The 24,739-nt window shown below is 39.6% G+C and overlaps 1 protein-coding gene across 3 annotated transcripts in view; it reads right to left on the bottom strand.

Annotated features, from left to right (window-relative positions):
• Window positions 1-24,739, bottom strand: part of AKAP12 (A-kinase anchoring protein 12) — a 78,515-nt gene that overhangs the window by 3,445 nt on the left and 50,331 nt on the right. For all 3 annotated transcript variants that reach the window (XM_072995258.2, XM_020806441.3, XM_078383259.1), the window contains one exon: window positions 1,006-8,131. In XM_072995258.2, coding sequence (XP_072851359.2) covers window positions 1,014-8,078 — 7,065 coding nt within the window. In that variant the 5' untranslated portion in view covers window positions 8,079-8,131 and the 3' untranslated portion in view covers window positions 1,006-1,013. The remainder of the gene's footprint in view (window positions 1-1,005; window positions 8,132-24,739) is intronic.

Raw genomic sequence — 24,739 nt, forward strand, 5'->3', positions numbered from 1 at the left:
TGCAAGTGAAGCAAAAAGAAATTTTCTTTGTCATTCCCAACCTGCAGGTCACATTGCAAGAAGTGTATCACATGCAACCCTCATTGGATCAAATGACATGATGCTATTCCTGCAATTAAGAATTACGTGGAATGGATGCACTCCTTAAAGTAAGAGGTCCTAAGTGCCCCAATACAGGTGGTGGGGAGGCAGGAAGAGGCTTTAAACATTTTCTTTCTTTCTCAGAATTGACAAAAAACCCAAAACCAAACCAAACCCATAATCCTTTCCACTGATAGAAACAGGAGCCTTCTTTTCCTGTATGAATGCAAGCAACAGGCTTTGAAACCTGATCCAGTCTGGGGACAAAGCAGGTTTAAAAATGTGAAAGCCTTGCTCGTCCCACCAGCATCCCAATTCAGACTGACAATTACCCCCCCCCCCAAAAAAACACTTGCTACTTACTTTTCCAAGAATTGTATGACTGCCAATTGTTTCTATGGAACAGTATCTAGTTTGACCTTACTCCATGAATGTTTATGACTGAAAGTGGGATTGAGTGATGGGCTAAAAGTTAGTGCTCTCTGAGTGTGCTTCTATACAGCACCTGAAGCAACACGCCACACAGTACCTTCTGATTAAGGGTTATGTCAGAATGGGCAACTTATGGATCTCCAAAAAACTGCTTGGGCTGCAAGTCCCATTGTCTTGGCTGAAGCTGGGGGGGGGGGGGAGTGAGTTCCATCAGAGGAGGCTTTGGACTGGCAAGGTAGGGCACTGCTTTTTTAAAAACTCTTCTGGGTGGCTTTTGCAAGGTAGCTTTGGGATGGGGGGTTGTTTCTGCTCTTTTTCTTTTCTTTTCAGATCAACCCGTTTTTTAAAACCCTGAAATATTTGGCCATAGTACAGTTAAGAAGGGCAAAGCATTTGGATACATCATGTTGCTGACAAAATGGCACTGAAAAAAAGTTAATCATTCTGGATTCAAATTAGTGCCAAGAATTATTCTAATGAAATAATACTTACATTAAACCTCAGGATTCAGCAAGCTCTGACTTTAGCGGTGGACTCTTACAAGATGTGCAGTCTTGATTATTTACATCTCCCTCTACAAATTCTGTCGATGGGCTGTGGTCTTTCCTCTTCACATGTGTTTGTTGCTCTGAGAACTGTTCTTGGATCTGTACTGTCTGCCCCACTTCTATGTCCTTGAGCTTTGGTTGGCCTAATTCCAGTGACTCTTTGGGCACATCCCCTGAGACAGTACCCTCCAATGTGGCTCTCTGAGTCTCTGTTGAAACAGCTGTGTCCTTTGGGTCACCATTTTCTTTTTGCAATCCTTTCTCTTTAATAATCTCTTGCATCACTTCCTTCAGAAATCCAGGGTGTTGCTCTAATGTTGTCCCAGTACATGGCTGTTCATCTACATGTGACGTGTGTTTAACTGCTTCGGGTTCAGCACTTATTTTACTGGAACCCACACTTTTTCCATCTTCAGATTTCTCAGAATGTAAAGGCATTTCTTCTACTGTCTTGAAGGCATGTTGTTTCTCTGAAGGCTGTGTTATACTTAATACTTGGATCTCTTGAATTTTCTCTTCTTTGCCTATTACAGCAGGTTGCTGACCAGTCCATAGATCAGTCTGAGTTTCAGATGTTTCTACACTCGGTGAATGTGATTCACTCTGTTGTTTTGGCAAAGATACTGGCTCTTCTGTTTCCTCTAATTTGTCAACAGCATTTTGGATGATTTTCAGTACAATTGTTGTACTCTGCGACTCTATAGTTACAGATTGAACACCATCTTTTTGAAATTCTATATGTGTTAAAGAAGGGCTTCTTTCTGGAGGTGTTGTCTTCTTTTCAGCTTCCTGGCTGGTCTCTGGTTTTTGGTGCTTCGTTTCAGGGATGGAATGGAGTACACATTTCTGGAGCAAATCATCCTTGGTAGAGTTTACTGTTGGTGAAATTGGCTCTTGTACAGTTGAATCAAATTTCTCAGACACTATCTCAGTAGCAGGACTTACAGCTCCATATTCCGAATGAGTAAAGCTCACCTGCTGTACCAATTTGAATTCTGTCTCTTGCTGCTCCTCTGGCAAGGACTGCAGGGTTTCAGTTGATGGTTCTGCAAGTGTGACGTTTTCAGCAATGATCTGCTCCTCAGCTGCAGTAGCTTTTACTGTGATTCCAGTTCTGCTAGCTTCACTACTACCCAGGGGGGTACTGTCTCTCTTACTTTCCAAAATAGTATTTGAGACCATACTGTCCAAGTATCCAGAATCTGAAAGAAGAATACTTTCTTCTACTACAGCCTCAAGCATTACTGGTTCTGTAGAGTCCAATTCAGTTGCTAGAGGTACTTCTCCAAACTCTTCTTTTGTAGTATCGCCAGTTGCTCCACTTTGCACAGTGTCCTCAGCTGCCTTAGTGTATTCCAAACTGAATGCATCTTCCTTTTCACGCTGCATGTGGCCTTCAGAAGCAGTGCTGCCTATGGATGTCAATGTTTCTTCCTCAGTCTTGATACAAGGCACAGATATTTCTTTCTGAATTAGACTTTCCTTGGCAGATTTTGATTCCACAAGCATCACATCTTTTACACTTACTTCCTCTTTACTTTCTGGAGTGTCAGCTTTGATTCTTTCTGGGATTTGTGACTTCAAGATAAGCCTGGCATCTCCCACAACTGCCTGAGTGAGATCCACGGTGTCCTCCTTGGAAGTTGATTGTTCACCTAGCCCCCTTTCCTTAGGTTCCTCAGTTACAATTTGGATTGCCGATACTTCTAAGGCAGGAGTTCCATCTTTCCCTTCACTCTCTGAAAGCATCTCAATAACCGCTGTATCAAAACCCTTTGATTCCAAACAAACGGCATCTCCTGGCAATTCTGTCTGCACAGGAACTCTAGTTATGGCATTTCTTACAGATTCTTGCTCTGAATCAATATCCACTGAGGCTTCAGCTGAAACAGTTTCAACACATGTTGTCAAACAAGTTGTAGAACATTCTGCATCGGACTGAAATACAATTTCCTTCTGCATTTTCTGTAAGTTCTCTTTTTCTAGCTGCTCAGCAGCGACATCTGCTTCCACCAGTACTTCTGACTGTTTTGCAGGGTCTTTTCCATCCATCTTCTTTGCAGGATCCTTCACATCCACCTCTGCATCCACCTCTTCTGCAATAACCTCCACACAAGGCTTCACTTCTACCTTTTCTATGGGGACCTCTGCTTCTGCTTTTTTCGTAAGGATTTCAACTTCTGATTTTTCTGAGGATTCCACTTTTACCTCCTTTGTTGAGTGTTCCACATCTGTGTTCACAGGAGGCACTTCCATTTCACTCTTTTTCTCAGCAACCTCAGCACCTGCTGTTTCCACATGGGACTCCATATCCACAACTGCTGCAATGACATCCTTTTCCAACTTTCCACCTGCCTGACTTGATGAGGTCGCTGTCTCTGCAAGGATCATGTCTTCTACCTTTGTATCTGCTTCTTTTGTAGAAGCCTCCACATCTGTCTTTGAGGCCTCCTTCTCAGTAGAGGACTCAGCTTCCACCTTTGCACCTGCTTTCTCAGTGGCAGATTCCACATCCGCTGTCACATCTGCCTCTTCAGTTAGTCCTTTTACAGGGGGTTCCACTTCCACTTTTTCTGGGAGAGCTTCTGGTTCTACTCCAGCTTTTGTTTTGATAACTTCTTCCATGTCTACAGCCGATACTGTGTGTACCTCTTCACCAGAGACGTGTACTTCTGCTACTTTTATGTGCTCCTTAACATCTGGTTTTTCCATGACACACTCTGTCTTTGTCTCCACATCCTTTACTCCCGGCTTCACTGCCAGGACCCCTTCCATACTCTGTACATCTGATTTCCTTTCCACTTCTTCTTGATGTCCATTTGTTTCCATCTTCTGAATGTGATCTTCAGCCTTCACATTCTGCGTATGGACACCCATTCCCAGTTTTATTGGCACCTCTTTCTCCATATTCTCAGCATGGATCTGTTCCTCTAATTTTACTAGGAGTGATTCAGATTTCATATCTTTCACAGGAATCTTGGTTTCTGATTTTTGCAGCCAGCTCTCAGGTTCCATTTTCTGTGTCTCCATCTCCAAATTTTCAACACAGCCATCAGCATCTTTGCTCTGTATAGAGGTTTCAACTGCAACTTCCTCTGCGCTTTCTGTTTTGGTACCAAGTACAGTATCTCCAGTCACATCCAAGTCTTGGACTTTAATTTCATCATCCTTCACTGGAACTTCAATTATCTTGCTCAGAATTGGTGCCTCAAGGACAAATTCTTCTTTTTGTGGAGACTCTACTAAAATTTTGGCATCTTGTACTTCATTCTGCACAAGCAGCTTTACCTCAATGGTACTTTGTTCTGTGGGTTCTGGTTTCAAATCAAGTATGATGCTCACAAATTCTTCCTGTTTCTGGGACAACTGAGGCTTCTCTTCACATGTCACTTTCATCAATTCATCTGCTTTTGGAACATCTTCTAGAATCACAACTGATGTTGCACCTTCTACATTCACTTTGACTGCCTGTTCTGTATCAGCAGGACCATGGTCTCCACTGTCCATTTCTTTTAACAATACAAGTTGCTTTTCATTTGTGTCACCAATTGTTACTTTTTGTTCTTCTTCAGGTGTTACTGTAACAATGACAAATTCTTCTTCGTCTTCAGATTTCTCATCACTCATCTGTTTCTCAAGAATTTTTTCAGGTTCTTCTACAATGTCTTGATCAATTTTTGGATGACCACCTTCATCACTTCTGTCCAAGCCACTTGTTACCTCTGCACTTCCATTCACCTCCATACACATATCCTTCCGCTGCTCTAATACTTCCTTGAGATCACTTTCTTTAACTTCAACTTGACCCTGCCCACTTTTTATGCCTCCATCAGTTTGCATATCAGCCTTTTCAGCATCTTCTTCCTTTAAGGGCTTTTCAGACCATTCATCTCCTTGAACTTTGACAACAGGTTTTTCTACTGGCTGAATTACCACTTCTGACATACTTTCACTAATCACTGATACTTCATCTGCCACTTTAACTCTTTCAGCAACCTCTTGCAGAATCTCTTGTGTTTGTTTATTTAATTTTTCTAGGTTTTCCTGGCCTTCTTCTGCCTCCTGCACAGGAGTAGCTATTTCTGTTGTATCAGGAGACTCAGATAGCCTCGAAACTGCTGAAACCATTTCAGTTGTCTCTTCAGCACAGGACACCTCCGTTCCTTCTTCAACAGCTGAAGGTTCTTCTCGAGCTGTAATGGCTTCTGAGGTTAGTTCACTGACAATGGTGTCACCACTAATATCTTTCTTAATTTCTGGCATGAGTTTAGTGTCCACCACTGTTTCTTCAACAATTCCAGTTTCAGAAATATGCTCTTCATCTTCATTTGCATGTTCAATGGACTCAGTAACAGCAGCTGATATCCAAGATGGTGACCTTTCTTCAATACTAGTAACTGCTCTCTCTCCTTCTACCACTGTAACAGTAACTGCATGGATTAGTCCTTCATTAGACTGTTCATCTACAGCACCCTCTGGCTTTTTCTCATCTAAACTCTTCTCAGTCATATCATCTTGCTTCACCATTTGGGCTTCAGATTTCTCTTGTTCAGCAGCCTCATACTCTGATAGAGGGACAACAGCTGGAACATCATAGTCTTCCTCATTGGTTTCTGCCATTTCTTCTCCAGTTTCCTGAACAGGAGCATGTTCTGGCACTCCATCTGACTTTTTCTTCCTGCGACCAGGCATTAATTTTTTAAATGAAACCCAGGACTCTTCTTTCCCAGAATCGGTATCTGAAGTAGAATGTTCTAAGCTAGGAACTGTGGCAGTTTCTTCACTTCTGTCTTCCATCTTTGTTTTAGACTTTCTTCTTGGTGTCACTAATCTTTTAAAGGACTCCCACGTTGAAACTCCCTCACCTTCAGATGGACTTCCAACCTGTTCTGGTGATGAATTTCCTTGTCCTTGATCACTTTCCTGTGAGCTAGTTAGGTTAACCTCTGTTGCCGCTTCTTTAGTTGGCACTCTTTCATCTATCTTTTGTCCTTCCTGAGCTAGCCTTTGTCCCACTTCTTCATCAGAAGATGATGATTTCCTGGATCTTTTTTTAGATGAACCTACACAAATCAATGCTTCCCATGACACAGAAGTATCAACCTTTCTTTTGGGCTCTTCTGTGCTTTTTTCTAATTTCTGTTCCTCACCATTTTCTTTACTGTCTTCCTGTTCTTCACCGGGTCCACTTTCTGTTGAAGACAGAGTAGCATTCTTTGCCTTATCTAGTTCATCTTCTTTGTCACTTTCAGAAAGCCTCCTGACACGTTTCTTGGGGGTCACCATCTTTTTAAATGATGCCCAAGGTGTAACACTTTCTCTTTTCTTCTCCACATCTACAGTAGATCCTTCCTCAGTTTCCATGATTTGTGATGCATCAGCTTTTTCTACAGATTCTGTTGCTTCTTCAGGGGAAGAAGCAGAGCTTTCTCCCCTTGGATCTTCTGGACTTTCTGCAGAATCAGAGAATTGCTGCATTTGTTCTCCTGCTTCCCCTGATTTAGCTTCTTCCTTTTTTCCTTTACGTTTCTTTCCTGACAACTTCTTTAAGCTAGAACTCGTAAAAAGCTTTTTTAAGGGGCTGCCTTGGATCTTGGCTCGTTCTTGAGATGAAAGAAGTTCAACTTCATTTGTGATGCCTTCTGGGGGTTTAGATGTTGCTTCATTTACAGTGCTTGGTTCAGTTTGCTTGAGATGTTCACTGACAACTTCAGGTGAGGTTTCTTTTACTGTCAGCTGTTCATCAGAAGGCTGCCCACTCTGAATCTCAGCCCCTGTTTCAACTAATTGTTCGAGAACAAGTTCTTCTTTTGGGGTTGTTTGTGTTTCTTCCCTCTTCTCAGTGGTACTAGAATCAGTGCTCATCTCTGTGGATTTTTCATCAATAATTTCTGTCATAACAGGAGCTTCTGGTTCAGATTTGTCAGCTTCAACTATTTCAAAAGGTTCTTCAACCTTTTCTATTGCCATTGGAGAAGTTAGGTCAGATTGGTCTATTGTTTGTTCAGATGCTTCACCTGTCAACAGAGTTGTTGGTTCAAGTTTTTTCTCAGATGATGCAAGAGTGCCTTGCTCCAGGGTCATCAGACACTCTTCTGTTTGTGTTGATCCTTCTTCTGCAGTCATGTGAATCTCTTCCTTCAAACTTATCTCTGATTCTTTTATCTCACATTCAACAGACTCTTTGGTCGATAGCTGTTCATGGGGAATAACAACATCTTCTTCATGTGTTCCTGTTGAGACATCTACCATTTTTGTTTCTTCTCTTTCTTCTCTCTCTTTCTCTGCTTTTGCACCACTCACTTCCATGGAAATTTCTGTCTGGTCTTTTTCTGCTATAGGTTTGTCTTTTTCTAATTCTTCTCCGACCGTAGTTTCTTCTGTTATCACTTCTTTTTCTTGCTCTTGCTTTTCTTTCTCAATAGCTTGCTGTTCTTCTTTCAGTTTCCTGAAGCTTGTCCTCTTCCTAAACCCAGCCCACCCCTGGGCAAATAACTTTCTTAAGGGTGATGCTGTTTCAGTAGTTACTGGGCTTGTTGGAGACTCTGGAGACTTGCTGACATCAGTTTTAACTTCTTGCTTGCTTTCTGCTTCAAGAGGGCTTTCTGTTATCTGTTTCGGCAAACTTTCATCTTTCTTCTGGTCAGTCTGAGTTTCCTCTTCTGTCTTTTCTACAAGATGGGGTACCTCACTTTGTGTTGCTTCATCTACTGTCTCTGTATTGACTTCTTTACAGTCTCCAGCTCCACTTGATGCCACTTCTGCTTCATCTGCTTTTATGTTCAACAGCTGCACAGGTTCTACTTTCTCAGTCTTATCCTTTCTAACAGTAAATTTGAACCCAACTAACTTAAAAACTTTTTTAAATCCAACATCATTTGATAGCGATTCACTAGGTTGTTCCTGCTCTTCTACTTTGTCTTCTAATGATGGTGACAGTTTATCAACTCCTTGGGTGTCTTTCTGTTCACCATCTACAATAGTCTTATCAGATGATTCTGATGCCTTGATCTCCATATTTTCAACAGACTCGTCTTTCAGAATTGCAGTTGCGGTTTCTCTTTGTCCAACTGCAAAACAAGTAAAAAATGATAAAGAGTTAGGCATTCTACTATAGACAATTCTAAATCACATTCCCCATGTGGAAAATAAATGAGAGATTAAAAAAAAAAAGAAAATTAAAGAAACTACAGATAGCAAAAAAATAAAAAATAAAAATTCCCAAGATACAATGCATTCGCGAAGGCTTTCACAGCCGGGATCTAATGGTTGTTGTGGGTTTTCCAGCTCTTTGGCCGTGTTCTGAAGTTTGTTCTTTCTAAAGTTTCACCAGTTTCTGTGGCCGGCATCTTCAGAGGACAGCACTCTGTGCTCTGAAGATGCCAGCCACAGAGACTGGTGAAACTTTAGAAAGAACAACCTTCAGAACATGGCCAAAGAGCCCGAAAAACCCACAACTCCCAAGATACACTTGAATTATAGCATCCTTTAAGAGTGGTGTGTGTGTGTCTCTCTCTGTGTGTGTGTCTGTTGTGTAGTGAAAACAGCATTCCAGAAAAATCTCACAGCAATTGTTGAAAACACATCCCTAACATCTAGTGGGCAAATAAAGCGGATACATTTTTATTTTGTTGTAAACAGAATTTATGAAATTATGACATAATCCATGTTTATTTTCTTGCTAGCAAGCAAAACTTATTTGCTATCAGGCAATTGATGCAAATATACCCACTTGCTTTTTAGCACCAAGCTGCTGCTTGTAGGCAACAGAAACTGCTGTAGCAGGATTAAGTAAATAATGAAACTGAACTATATATATTCAGAAAATTACCCATCTTGTGAATGAGTGAGCAACATGATAAGAAAAAAGACTTATTATGAATAATGAGGTTCTATCCTAGGTGAGTAACATATTGTTTTGCTAATACACATTGTTTTTATAACAAACATTTAACTTCCAAGACTTCTCCGTAATTCTCTTATGCATCATTTCCACTTTGTACTCATTTTGCATTACTAAAAGTCATTTCAAAATGTTTTAGACATTTTTAGACAAGTAGTTTTATGATATACTCATTATGAACTGCATTTCTGATTCATGAAGTCATAATCCATGACATCATATATTGTATGTAATCATTCAAGATACTCAACGTATTCATTTTGTTGACTTTGCTTTTGAGACTCATTTTGTAACTTTTGCATAAACCTGCATAACTTGCTTGCATTAATATAAAATAGAAAAAAAATGAAGACAATGTTCAAATAATTCCACAATATCAAGTGTATATGCAGTAAAAATACAAGGTATCGATTACTACAGGCTTACATGAATAAAGTGAGGAGTACTTCTATTTATTGGCTACAAACAAATCTGGAATATTTTGTCAGCTGTAACTTAACAACAGGCTTCTGTGATTTACCCTGTAGGGTTGTGTTAGATTAGCTTGTAAGGGAATCAAACAGGATGCCCTGAAGCTGGGGTCTCACCCCTCTTTCAAATACTGAAGGGGAATTTGAGTTACGCTGCTAAATCCACCTCAACATCATGCAGTTTCCCAGTCTGCTGACATATATGCACTGTGGCCATCTACAATGGAAGTGTTTATATAGAAACCCTCCTCAAACTGGAGTCATGCATTTTCAAATTTCTACTCTGAATGGAGATCCTAAATCCATCAAGATCTATGCATACATGCTTCTCCACTCTAGGCATTCAAATTGGGATGGAGACGATGAAGTTGTGTGACATCATATGCAGGGCCAGCACCAAAGCTCCCCTCCCCCTTATGCATATAGGGTCATCTTCATGATTTGCATGCAAGTGGTTTGAAATTTGATCCAATCTGATGTATGATATTTAGGACTCAGTATGAATTAGGAAAAGACTGGTGTTACCTTCCCACATCTCACCACTACCTTTCTATATGCTGTCAGCATCTGCCAGGTTGTCCTGGAATGAGTTTCATAATTACCATCTTAAAAACAATTCAGGGACACAACAACCTGGTGGAACAGTTCTTTAAGCAGGGCTGGTGGAACACCCTTTCCCCACTACAACCTTCTGGAATAGCTGCTGTGATCTTTTGGCAGTTGAGGAGGGAGCTCACCAGAGTTGGCCTTCTGGAAGAACTGACAAAACTACTCTGTTTCCCATCTCATAAAGAGCAGGGGAATGGAAAGGCAGAGAAAGGAGTACAACAATCAAATAGTGGAGGGAAGGAGTCCATTCAAATATTCACTTATCTACAAGACCTTTAACTTTTCAGCATATTGACTTGTATTTCTTAGACATGCAATCTTATCAGAACCTGCTCACAATTAGTTCAATTAATATTCTATCATACCACAATGTACCCCTTTGTGAAACTGTAAAAATAAGTTTAACATCATCTCCTCTTCACTAGTTATCTTTATAGAGCCAGAACACTACTGAATACCAGTTGCTAAGAAATAAGAATAAGAGAATGTTCTTACCTCCCTGTCTTGCTCGTTGCCTTTCCATAAAGCCTGATCCAGAATGGATCTGCCTTTCTTAATCCATGACAAATTTAATTCCATAACAGTTTTGCCTAGTTTCTACATAGGGTGCTGCCCTCAGTGTCTGCTTACTTACTGCTTTCCTACAAATGACTGAAAGGGTATCTTTTCATTGAAAGAGAATTATGTTAATGCGAAACAGATATTAGATGCGCCCTCAGAGGAATGATAGGAATCTTAGTTGCAAATATTTGATTATTAACACACAATTACACATTAAGTAACATAGACAATAGTTTGTTCTTAGTAATACAAAATCCTGAAATCCTGCCAGATATTCATATCAACATGGCTCTCAAAAAGAAGTGTTACCTTCTATAGTCCAGTAAGTCTCCATCTAGAACACAAATATTTGCTGATAAAGTCACTACAGAAAAATTTAGAGTATCCTAGACAAGCATATTTTATCAGCTAGCTGCTGTAACAGTAGAATCATTTAGGCGGTAGATATAAATCACACCACAAGCTTTTAAATGGTTATTGTATCCAATAAAATATATATAGGTACATAAGACACAGGCCTGAGATGTCTACTTGTAACAGTGAATCTCTTCCCAAAACTGATTTTTTTAAGCAGTACTGTATTTGTACTCCATCCAAAGATGGAGAAGCTCTATACAGTCAGAAAAAACAAGACCTGGAGCTGATTGTGTCTCTGATAATCAGCTTCTCATAGCAAAAATCAAGCTTAATCTGAAGAGAGGAGGAAAAAACACAGGGTAGTCAGGTATAATCTAAACCAAATCCTTTATGAATACACAGTGGAAGTGAAGAACAGATTCAAGGAACTAGATTTGGTGGACAGAGCGCCTGAAGAACTATGGATGGAGGCTCGTAACATTGTACAGGAGGCAGCAACAAAAACCATCCCAAAGAAAAGGAAATGCAAGAAAGCAAGGTGGCTGTCCGACGAGGCCTTACAAATAGCAGAGAAGAGAAGGGAAACCAAATGCAAGGGAGATAGGGAAAGTTACAGAAAATTGAATGCAGACTTCCAAAGAATAGCAAGGAGAGACAAGAGGGCCTTCTTAAATGAACAGTGCAAAGAAATAGAGGAAAAGAATAGAAAGGGGAAAAACCAGCGATCTGTTCAAGAAAATTGGAGATATTAAAGGAACCTTTTGTGCAAAGATGGACATGATAAAGCACAAAAATGGTAGGGACCTAACAGAAGCAGAAGCCATCAAGAAGAGGTGGTAAGAATACACAAGAGGAATTATACCAGAAAGATCTGGATGTCCCAACAAACCAGATAGTGTGGTTGCTGACCTTGAGCCAGACATCCTGGAGAGTGAAGTCAAGTGGGCCTTAGAAAGCCTGACTAACAACAAGGCCAGTGCAGGTGATGGCATTGCAGTCGAACTATTTAAAATCTTAAAATATGACACTGTTAAGGTGCTACACTCAATATGCCAGCAAGTCTGGAAAACTCAGCAGTGGCCAAAGGATTGGAAAAGATCAGTCTTCATCCCAATCCCAAAAAAAGGGCAGCACCAAATGCTCCAACTACCGTACAATTGCACACAGTTCATACGCTAGCAAAGTTATGTTCAAAATCCTACAAGGTAGGCTTCAGCAGTATGTGGACCAAGAATTCCCAGAAGTACAAGATGAATTTCGAAGGGGCAGAGGAACTAGAGACCAAATTGCTAACATGAGCTGGATTATGGAGAAAGCCACAGAGTTCCAGAAAAACATCTACTTCTGCTTCGTTGACTATGCAAAAGCCTTTGACTGTGTGGACCACAACAAACTATGGCAAGTTCTTAAAGAAATGGGCGTGCCTGATCACCTTGTCTATCTCCTGAGAAACCTACACGTGGGACAGGAAGCAACAGTTAGAACTGGATATGGAACAACTGATTGGTTCAAAATTGGGAAAGGAGTATGACAAGGCTGTATATTGTCTCCCTGCTTATTTAACTTATATGCGAAATACCTCATGCGAAAGGCTGGCCTGGAGGAATCCCAAGCCAGAATTAAGATTGCCAGAAGAAATATCAACAACCTCCAATATGCAGATGATGCCACTCTAATGGCAGAAAGTGAGGAGGAATTAAAGAACCTCTTAATGAGGGTGAAAGAGGAGAGCGCCAAAAATGATCTGAAGCTCAACATCAAAAAAACTGAGGAGGCGGGGCTTTGTTGCGGTGCTGCCAGTAGCTCCAGATAAGAGCTCTCTCTGGAAAAACTGGAACCGTCCGGTCCGGGATCCCCTCTTTGAAATGGAGATCGAAGGAGAGTCTAGGAGAATTCTCTCTGAAGCAGATGGTGAGCAGCAAAGGGAGAAGAATGGGAGGCAAACCCGGACTTTTTCCCTCTGAAGAAATCACCGAGCACGGATCGGAGGCAGGGAGCCATAGTACTGGCACTGAGCCGTAAGTAACCCTTTACCGGGGGAGAAGAGAAAAGCCAATATAAGCTTAAAATATATAACAACTAAGTAAGCTTAAGCCTTTGATTTATGAAACAGCCCCATTAAGCTGAAAATAAGAATGAAAATATTTGGCTGAAAGAAGAAAAGCAGCGGCGAACCTATCTTATCAGTCTGCTTCAAAAGCGAAACTAACTCTCCTCCCCAAGTGAACTCTTAATACAGCAGCTGGTTTCAAAGCCGAGAGAGTGAGACAGAAAAATAAATCTTATGTTTCTGGAAAAGAATCCCAGACAGTAATACCATTGGGCAGGATTTAAGAGACTTGTGTTTTGTGAATGCAGTTTGGCTTGGGCGTATTTCTCTTTTCCCTTTCCTGGACTCTGTGAACTTTTAATAACAGAATCTGGTGGTTTTCTGGAGAAGAAAGAAGGAGCTGATGTGGTCAACTGGACTGAGGAGTATCAATGGGTTAATGGAAAGATCATAAGACGGGCTTCAAGGACAACTACTGGACAGTTTGAGACTCTGTGATTGTTGTTTTGTTTGTTGGACTGCGTGTGAGTCTGATAATAGTAGCTTGCTAAACTCTGGAGAAGAAGAAATAATTGTGCCACAGTTCTATTTGATTTTGAATTTGCTGGGTTAAAAGTTGATTTTTATATTATAATATTTGGATAAAGATTGGAGGGAGATCTAAGGGGAGGTTTATGATTAGGGGATTGGATTGTTGATAAAATTGTGGAAACTGTTGAATCTAAGGGGTGATCATTGTGGTTAAGGGCATAGTATCATCTATACAAACCCCACTCATTGGAAAGCCTGAGATGCCCCCCCCCCAATTTAAGACATCAAATGGAGACTTGGTCTGTTCAATCCCAAAGTTTTGGAATAGTGGTACAAGAAATAGAAAAGAAATAGCAGATTACTATGCAAAAGACAATAATAACAGGGTTTCAGCAAGTGAATGAAGGTCTTAGCAAAATGGAAGATCTGATGAAAGAGGGGACATTAGATACCAAACAGCACTTAACTGAAGTTGTACAAACTTTAGAACCGTCCTTATCGGGCATGACACCAGGTAACATAGATGGGATAGAGAGTTATCCAGTGACCTATGCAGCTTCCAAAATTAAAAAGCATTATGTTAAAAATCCCAAGAAAGCAGAGATACTGAAACAAGAGATTCTTATTGTGAAAATATGGGAAGTGATAAAAATGGATATTCTGTCAGATGGGCTGAAAGACTGTTCAATGCAAAAGGAAACTAAACAATGGGATGTATTGTATAAATGGCTGCAGTTACCAGATAGTGTTGGAGTAACATAGAATTAAACTAAAATTAAATGATAAGATGAAAGCAGGAAGGTAATCAAACTGTGAAAAAGCAAAATGTTGATTTGTAATTGTAATATGAATTGATTGGATGATTGTATACTCTGTGTTCTCCTATCCCCCTAACCCTTTTCCCCTCTTCCCCATTACTTTTGTATACCCTACCCTGTCCTTAAATAAATACTTAAAAAAAACATCATGGCCACTTGCCCCATCAGCTCCTGGCAAATCGAAGGGGAAAATACGGAGGTAGTGACAGATTTTACTTTCTTGGGCTCCATGATCATTGCAAATGGTGACAGCAGCCATGAAATTAAAAGACGCCTGTTTCTTGGGAGGAAAGCAATGAGAAACCTAGATAGCATCTTAAAAAGCAGAGACTTCACCTTGCCAACAAGGTCCATGTAGCGGGCCACTCTCAAGCCTCTACTCATCCAGGCCTATAAGAGTGCTCACTACTTCCCTTCAAAACTGCTGCCACCACCCTATCCTTAAAATCAAAAGGACAAGTGTTTCTTTCAAAACAAATGTTTATTGATTACACAAAATAAAAAGGAGTAAATCACATGTATAAATCAATTAGTCAATCACTGTTTCTCAGACACTAGCTCACACAGACTTTTCCCTCACTGACAGGCTCTTTCTCACTCACTCTATCAATCTCTCTCAACTCTCATCTCTCAAACTGATCTGATCTCACACATCACACACACCTTATACAACCCAGCTCCTCCCACTTCTGCACCACCCTCCGTCCTCTCATTGGCTGAGGTTCCCCTGCCCAGCTATGACGGACAGGTAAGAACAGAGCTGAACGCCACAGTTCACATAGTCAAAGCTATGGTTTTCCCTATAGTGATGTACGGAAGTGAGAGCTGGACCACAAAGAAGGCTGACCGCCGAAGAATTGATGCTTTTGAACTGTAGTGCTGGAGAAGACTCTTGAGAGTCCCCTGGACTGCGAGGAGAACAAACCAATTCTAAGGAAATCAACCCCGAGTGCTCACTGGAAGGACAGATCCTGAAGCTGAGGCTCCAACACTTTGGCCATCTCATGAGAAGAGAAGACTCCCTGGAAAAGACGCTGATGTTGGGAAAGTGTGAAGGCAAGAGAAGGGGATGACAGACGACAAGATGGTTGGACAGTGTCATTGAAGTTACCAACATGAATTTGACCAAACTCCGGGAGGCAGTGGAAGACAGGAGGGCATGCCATACTCTGGTCCATGGGGTCACGAAGAGTTAGACACGACTTAATGACTAAACAACAACAACTGTATTTGTGACACTAAAAATGGAACAATTTCTTACTAATGCATATAACAAGGATGCAAATATTAGGAAAGACTGCAAAAGATTCATAAGATATAGGCACAAGACAGTTTTGGGAACCTATTTGAGATATTAAACCCAGAGCAATTTCCTACTACTGCATGAACAGAAATAAAGGAGACCCAAGTGTTCTAAAGTAGACAGATTCTCTCTCTCTCTCTCTCTCTCTCACACACACACACACACACACACACACACACAGAGAGAGAGAGAGAGAGAGAGAGAGAGAGAGAATTGTTTATAATTTTAACATGAATTAGAATGGAGACAGATACATGACAAATTATATTAATACAAATGACAAGCTGGGAGGAGATCATTAATTTGTAGCATCAGAAAGAGAGGACTGAACATATGAAAATAACACCTAGTCAGACCGTGGAGCCTGCATAACTCAATACTGCCTACTAAGTGAGTGGAGAAACTCTCTGAAATTTCAGATAGACATTGAGGAATGGCCCCATCTCATAAATGTGTTTCATAGACCTGGAGTTTTGACCTCTAAACAGCAAAATGAATCATAGTACACTTTTCAGAACCAGTTGTCTTTAATGATCTATACAGTATTCCAAGTGGAAAAATTAAAGAACTTTCAAGCCAAAGAAGGTTACCTCCAAGTCTTTGTGGCAATGAAATACCACTGCTGCTTTTGATACCACTGCTCATTTGGTGGGGCCCCTGCCTTTTCTAACAACAGCCCTTCCCTCTCTAAATAATACTGTTGTTGGATACCACATGTAGTTTTGGGACATGGATACCTACGATGTTTCCATTTTCCTTCCCCCGCCCCCCAAATGTATGCTAGGTTGAGTGAACAGAACGTAATCTTACAACCATAATTGGAAAACTTTTATCCACTAGATTAAAATTCAGGAATATCTCCTTATATGTTGATCATATAAAGAAAATCCCTCTACCTGATTCTTCTATTTTAAAAGAATCTTAACAAAAATATCCCTGTACATCTTTAAGTGCTCTAAACCATCTAACAGTTGAATTATACCTTATCTGTTTCCCATTACACTAAGCACATTTCCTGGGGATGATCAAACCATAATAAAGTGATAATGTATGGCAATCTGCCCTTCAGTACAGATGGCTTCCATCTCCAGCCATCCTCAGCATAATCACTCTAGGGAGATGTATACATATTTTCAGAGCGCTAGAATTATGTAGTTGTTATCTGCAAAGCAGTACCTTCCCATGTCAACAGGCTAAACAATTCAAACTAGAATAACTTCCAATAAATTAACATTAGGTAGAAAAGAAAATGGCTCCAACAGCTATTTAAGAGCCTTTATTAAGCACATATCAAGGGACGTGGTGGCGCTGCGGGCTAAACCGCAGAAGCCTGTGCTGCAGGGTCAGAAGACCAAGCAGTCGTAACATCGAATCCACACGATGGAATGAGCGCCCGTCGCTTGTCCCAGCTCCCGCCAACCTAGCAGTTCGAAAGCATGCAAATGCAAGTAGATAAATAGGGACCACCTCGGTGGGAAGGTAACAGCATTCCGTGTCTAAGTCACACTGGCCATGTGACCACGGAATATTGTCTTCGGACAAAAACGCTGGCTCTATGGCTTGGAAACGGGGATGAGCACCGCCCCCTAGAGTCGAACACGACTGGACAAAAATTGTCAAGGGGAACCTTTACCTTTACCTTTATTAAGCACATATAATTGTACTAGATTTGGACAGGTACTATATTAACTCACCGGTTCCCAGACTTTACACTGAATGACAAAGCCATTAAATCTTGCTTTAGTTAAGGTCTACATGTGCTATTCCATCTGGTGTACCAGAAACTCTTTCTAATCACTAAAATGCTATCACTTCCAATTTGGCAAATAGCCCATACAACTTCCATGATACACTGTATTATGCTATACTTTACATTACAAGTGGGATGAAGCTGGAATAATTTGACAAGGTTTACTTCTGGCAAGAATAAAATGCCATGCACGCTTAAGGTGGCTTCTGGGAATAACTCCTCCCACTGTTCCACAGTTACCTTACTTCAGGGTTTTGCCACCATCTGAGAAAGATGGTTTAAGGGTACTTTTTTAAAAAATTGTTTTTAAACGTCATTGCTTGGCCTGAAGAACTGGACTGGGAAAATTCAACAACCATGGAATTCTCATAGATTACAAATAAAAACACAGTCCCAGCAACGCACAGGGGAAAAAACAATAAGGAACATCTACACCTCTGGCTGTTATTTCTTTCTTTTAAAAAAAGTTTATTTTCCCTCTTAAAAGGGAAAACTTGTAACAGTAGTTTGAAAATACAATATAATTATAACTTCCTCAGATGCTCAGATAAAATATGAATGAATGCTGCCTGGTCATTATGCAAGTCATACCTTCTCTGGAAGCAGCCAAACACACACATAGAGAAATAATCATTAACATTCAAAGACAATGAATGTGAATAATGGCAAGCAATTCACTGGATGCAACTCGCCTTGAGTTTGTATTGTTCTTTGATATGTCAGAAGCAAAATTATTACCTTTCAACCACAAAACAGCAGATTAAAAATACTTTAATTTAAAAAAAAAAAACAGAGCAAAATACAAAATCCCTTTCTGTTAATCTAGAACTGGACTAACAGAACTCCTATCCTCCAATTTATTAGTAAAATTGGACAGCAGAGGGCAATATTTCATTGCTCATATGATTTCTAGGCACACAAAGTAGAAGCAGTAGATATAACTATATCCGATGTATGCTCCATTTAAGGATAATGCTATCTTTACGCATTCAAGGCTTTAAGTCAGTTGAAACAAAAATACTGTTAAATGAAATGCCAACATCAACAAGGATACCAAATACAGTACACACATATAAAGGAAAATTTGCTGATAAGTATTAAGAACTACTACTACTAACAACAATAATAATGTGCGGTCAAGTAAATTCTGACTTATGCTGACCTTTTTCAGATTTTTCCAGGTAGAGAATATTCCGAAGCAGTTTATCATTCCATTTTCCAGGGGGGCACCCTGGGACTGTGCAGCTTGCCCAAGGCCACACAGGCTGGCTCTACTCCCAAGAGGCACAGTAGGGAATCCAACTCTCAACCTCGGGCTCTGCAGATAGATGCCTAAACCATAACACTTACTAAAGCTGCAGGAACTGTTTCCTTCAGGCCAACTTGCAAGTTGCTTCACCACATGTTCACAAGTCACTGAGACACCATTTATAGCAGCTTTTCACACCTGTTACCATCCAGTCTGTGTTAGCTGGGGGTGATCTTGCCCATTTGGAGGGCAAGAGGTTAGGGTAGGCTGAATCACTCCATATTTCCAGGGCCGTATTAACTTATGCCCAGGGCTTTGGGCTTTAGGGTATTTTTGGCCCCCTTCAACACTTCACTTTCACCCCATTACAGCTGACAACCTTGACCCTGGTATGGTAGGTACTACACTGCAGTATACAGTCCTACATCCATTTTGAGGGTCGCCTGAAGAATTCTGTTCACAAGTTTAAAAATATTTTTATTCCATGAGTAGAAGTCTTCAGGAAAGCACATTTTGTACACATATTTCTACGGTGCAGAGTGCCTTTAACCATTAGGGCCCTAGGGTGCCTCAGCAAAAATAAAATAAAATAAAATAATGACAAGCCCCCTAGGATTCAGTCTTATGAATAATATAAGCTTGCATATCTCTTCTATTTCCATTCTATTGCTGCCTTACATTACTACTCAATATGGCTTGCCAAGTCTCTTGACTAAGTATCTAGCAGACAATGTTTAGGAATACTTCTTAACATGTAGCAATTTGCTTCCAAGAAATGACCCCATTTGTGCAACTGCACAGCAGGATTTCAGCCAATATGCAAATTCATTATAAATCCAGAAAGGATTAATTGACAAAAGTGTAAATAAAGCTAACATAAGTGTGGTGCTGAAAAAAAAATAACAGCATGTGTTGCAAAGGAGTCGAGCTGTGAAAGTAGCTTTAGAAGGATAGAAGCTTCCTTTGTTGCTCAATTAAATGTATTTTATGTGTCAATAGGACAAACAGTAAAAGGCACAGTTAGTCAATGTTAGTCAATATTGTGATCAAGTCAGAAAGATCCAAAGGGCTGCAAATGCAGCTGAAACAAATGTGTAAACACACTTATATCCTGATTTTCATGCAGTTGTTCGTAACTGGCCTCTGAAAGCAGAGAGGCTGTCCGTTGTATCTCCACCCTCTAATCTTCACAGGTACTTGTGTGTTAGTTGTGTGTCACAAGAACCTGATCAGGACTGTGATTTATAGGTCAGATGCTGAAAGTCTGTCTACATTAGCCACTTCGCTGTGTTTCTTCCTTCATGCAACTCATTTATATCCTGTACCTGCATGAATTTATTCACCTAGTATCAGCCCAGTGAGTTCTATGGGATGTCTCTAAATTCAATATGTGCTTATTCAGAAATTTAGGCCCAATACCTAATATCCTTGATAGCAAAATATAAAAGAAAAATATTTATTATTTTATTAGAAAAGACTGTTAGTCTGAACACAGTTTTAGAATTATTATATGATTATGCCATGATTTGAGAGATAAAATATGCCTTCCAACATGACATCAGTCAAATTAGTACATATTGTACTAACTGATGAAGTACTTTAAATATGGCACACATTCATTTTGCTTCTAGGAAACAGATCTGACTGTTTTTCCTCTTTCTCCCACCTTCCCCTTCCCTTAATACAAGTAAAAAAGCATCCTATTTCTTCCAGTTAGAGAACAGAAAGAAATTCTCAGGCTACAACAGTTAAATTTGAAACACTTCATGTATTTGCAGTCAACCATGTTAACATCTGGAGTTGGTTGACTTTCCTCTCCAAGGATTTGCTGCACTGCCCTGGATTTTCTCCATGAATTCTCTGCATTCTATATCCATCAGATATATGTTATACACACCCAGCCCTCTGTGTTCTAAAACCCTCCATCCAGTGAAAGTCTCCAAGCAATTTTTAAAAACAAAACTTAAGATTATTCAATATTTAAACATCTAAGGCCAAAATATGCTCTCCATTTCATATTTAATCCCACGATGATCAGTGTGGTTGTTTGCATTTAACTAAGAGAAGCCTATTCCCTTGGAATACCTGGTTTAAACCCACTCTGCTTAAGAAATTCGTAACAATTCACAGCTCCATTGTGTCTAGTGTTACAACATTTAATAAGGAAAGAAAATTGCCCACTGTCATGAGACAGGCAACAGCTGGACCCAACTGAACAATTTAAGAATGAATGTGGACTAGCTTGTTTCTTCATTCCATTATTTGTAAGCTTGCTATTTGTTAAAGAAATCCAAATGGATACAGTTACATTATTGTTAGGAAAAGAAAAGGCTGAAAGACAAATTATAACATCAAGTATTTTACAAATACTGAGCAAATAAATTAATTTAACCAACATACATACTGAAACCATATACAAAATAAAATTGCTTAGTTTACTGTCAGTGCTGGTAATGTTCCTAACATTAGCATTCTGAAGCAACAACAGTAAAGAGAAGTTTAATTTAGTTCCCATTAATTATTCCCATAGGAACTCAGAGTGATCAGTGATCCACTTGTATTCCTTTTTTAAAAGAACAGTTGCCAAGATCTAGATTTCAGATGGGGAACACTGACAATTAATCTCTGCTTATACTGTCAAAAACTAGGAAATTTGCACAAGCTGGCTGGATAGCTTAGCAAGATAAAGCACCTGGCTACAGAACCAAGAGTTGGGACTTCTGAATTCACAGTGTGCCCTGTAGGAGAAAAGCTAGCTTATGTGCTGTTGCGCAAGCTACATGGTCCCACAACACCTTCCAGATGAAATAAATATTAAAATATTAAAACCATTTTAAAATACTGTACCCTATTCCTAGAAAACCTTGGAAAGGACTGCAATCAGAATCAACTTGAGAGCATGTAATTATTATTGTTTCTGGGGAACAGGTCCCTATGGATTATGGCTATATGTACATACAAAAACAACAGAGTTCTGTGGCACTTTAAAGATCAACGAGCTTTATTTGGAACAAGTTTTCATGTGATGTACCACATTTCTTCAGCTCAGAAAGGGAGATTCATTAAGAAAAACCATGTAAAGTGCTTCAACCTCATGTAAAATGTGGTCCGCTACCCAAAATTAAATGTGTTCTGGTCAGCTGCACTACAGTGGACCCTTGACTTACAGACGGCTCGATTTACAGACTTTTCAAGTTACAGACTTCTCTGGCTGCAAAATTTAGGTTCGACTTGCAGCCGGAGAATCAACCTACAGACCAGAAAAAATCCAAAATGGAACAAAAACAGAACAAAAATGGCCAGTTACGGATTAATCGGTTTTCAATGCATTGTAGGTCAACGGAGACTCGACCTACAGACTTTTCGACCTACAGCCACCGATCCAATATGGATTAACTCTGTAAGTAGAAGGTCCACTGTAATTATAAATAATAGCACTATATATAATGAATGTGCAGAAACACTTGCATTTTGATGCAACTGCAGAGTTTCAACTTGGTTCAGACAATCCCCTGATTTGGTGATCTGGAAGCATCTTCCCCAGGTTGCACATCTTTCCTCCCTCTCTCTTGCTGCACAACAATTCCCTTGTCTGTTTTTAGACTACTGCAATAGTAATTTGCTTTGACATGCACATTGGAAAAATTATGTTAACCCCAACCTCCAAATCAGGATTTAAAATGGTGGCTTACAGTTAGGTCCCCAACTAAGGTATTATGGAAAACTTCGGAAATGGAGGATGGAGTCAGCATTCAAAAGGGAAAGAGACAAGGCAAGGAGGTCTGTAAGCCCATAATATATTCATCAAACCCAATTTATAGGCTCTTTGTTCTGGTGTGTACACACACACACACACACACACACACACACACACACACACACACACACACACACACGAGAAAATTTATGGAAAGGACCAAAGGAAAAATACATTGCAGAACACAAAGATTCATCTGTGATAACCTTATTAGTGGAAACTCAACAGGACCTTCATTATTAATGATAACAGAAAGTAAAGATTAAATCAGACAACTACACAACATTTAAACAAGCATTCTAGGCACTATGAACAGCAACAGCACCATACCATGCCAGAGAAACCACTCTTGTCTTCTAAAGTATGCGTTCCACTACACTGATAATTTAAACAAGAAGACCAGGACTCCAACATTTCCGATTATGCAACTGCTCTTTAATGTCTATGAGTTGTCCAGCTGATCTTCACAAGCAATAGCTGATCACCATCACTCTGCTTTTCACTGGGTGATGGAATGTTTCCTCTATGAGCTCAGCAGAGAAAATAAAATGAAATTTCTGAGTCCCAAGTGCTTCTTAATATTGAGGAAGAAGCCTCTACCTCATCCAAACCAGTCAGAAATATACTGACAAGCTTTCAATCATTTTGGTTTCCAAAATTACTATTGTGAAGGGATTTGGGGAAGATGATGTTAGTAGTTCCATTCCACCATGCTAATTAATTCATTCCAGACTTAATGATTTTGTTTTTATGAGCAGATGGAGTTGATACACAGTGCACTCTTTAATGAGGAAGATGAAGTGAATGGTGTTCACTTGAGCTTCAGAAGTTAAAACAGATGTTTGCCCCATTATTTATGTAGAAAGGTTGTGCCTGGGGTCAAGGATAATGGGAATTAAGGAAGAGGAAGTTTACTTTTTAAGACATGGAAGACTGCACAAAAATATGTAGCTTCTCTTGGATGAGGAGAAATAATACCACACTGGGTAAATTTCACTGTAAACTAAATGACATAATTTGGAAGTTAAATGCTAGGTCGAAAGAATACACATTACATAACGTAATATGAAATAGTTGAACAGTTTACTTTATAGTTGAGCAGTATGTAACACTTAGAAATTTGGAAAATTATTAAAATTGAACACATTTCAGAGTCAGAAGCAATAATGGAACATAGATGGAACATAGAAAGTATATATGCCAATTGACAAAGCAAAACAACATGTAATCTAAGAAACAGTTTTCCCTGAAATTCAATGCCACATAAACTTCCTGAACTGAAAGAGGTATACTTATATATGCAGAAATAAACCTGATTTAGGTGGGGCTTACTTCAAGTAAATGTGCACAAAATTGCATCTTTAGGGTATTAATCCAACAATAGCCTTCACTTATTTATATCTAAATCACAAAACAAAAACATATCTCTAATTCTATACCCATTTAATATAATCATCAATAGAACTCGCATATCTTACCTGTGACAGTGAAGGTTCCAAGCATTTTTCTCTCCTCTGCTAAATCAAGATTTTTCTCTTTCTAAAGCAAGGCACTCCTTTATTTCTGCTTCCCAACTTGCAGTGGTGTGTGTGTGTGTATAAGGAGTATTTCTGGGGTGGGTAAGGGGAGTGGGGCAGAGCTAAGTGAAGTAGTCTTCACTGCCTATTGAAAAAAAGCAGCTTATAGTTGTGTTTCAGCAGTCCAGTCCTTGGTAGACAGCTTTGTAGTCTGTCTCCTCCTTAACTGCTCACTGGAGTGGAGAAGTTAAATTCCTCAATTTTAACAATGAAATCTCCACTCTTTGCTCAATCCACACCCATTATTATTACTAGGGGATTTGTACTGAATAGTGAACCTTTTTTCAGTCAAGAGAGGTACACATTTTCTCCCTCTTTGTCTCACATATTATACGACACTGCGTACTGCATAATGAAGGCATGATTATATGTCTTTGAAGTAAAAATAATAAATAAAACAGTCATTTTTTTTCCAAGTCACAAAACAGAGCAAGCTTAGATGAGTACACTAAACTAACTAAACTAAAAGAATTACTAACTTAAAGAAGAGTAGATATTAGATTTTCAGTCCCTACAGTTCGACACAAGGTTGACTTACAATGGTGAGATTAACAGAGGCTTCAGTAAATTAAGAAGGGGCCACATTTATTACAGCATTTGCTTCCATAGTCTTGAATCTACTTCATCAGATGTATGTTATACTATTCACAATGGGCAGTTAAACATATCTGTATATAAAGGTGTGGAGGGAATGTAAACAGTGGAGATCAACTGGCAATGAAATGAAGTAAAATGGGTGAAGG

Source organism: Pogona vitticeps, chromosome 1 (genome assembly GCF_051106095.1).
Source record: "Pogona vitticeps strain Pit_001003342236 chromosome 1, PviZW2.1, whole genome shotgun sequence".
Classification (NCBI taxonomy): domain Eukaryota; kingdom Metazoa; phylum Chordata; class Lepidosauria; order Squamata; family Agamidae; genus Pogona; species Pogona vitticeps.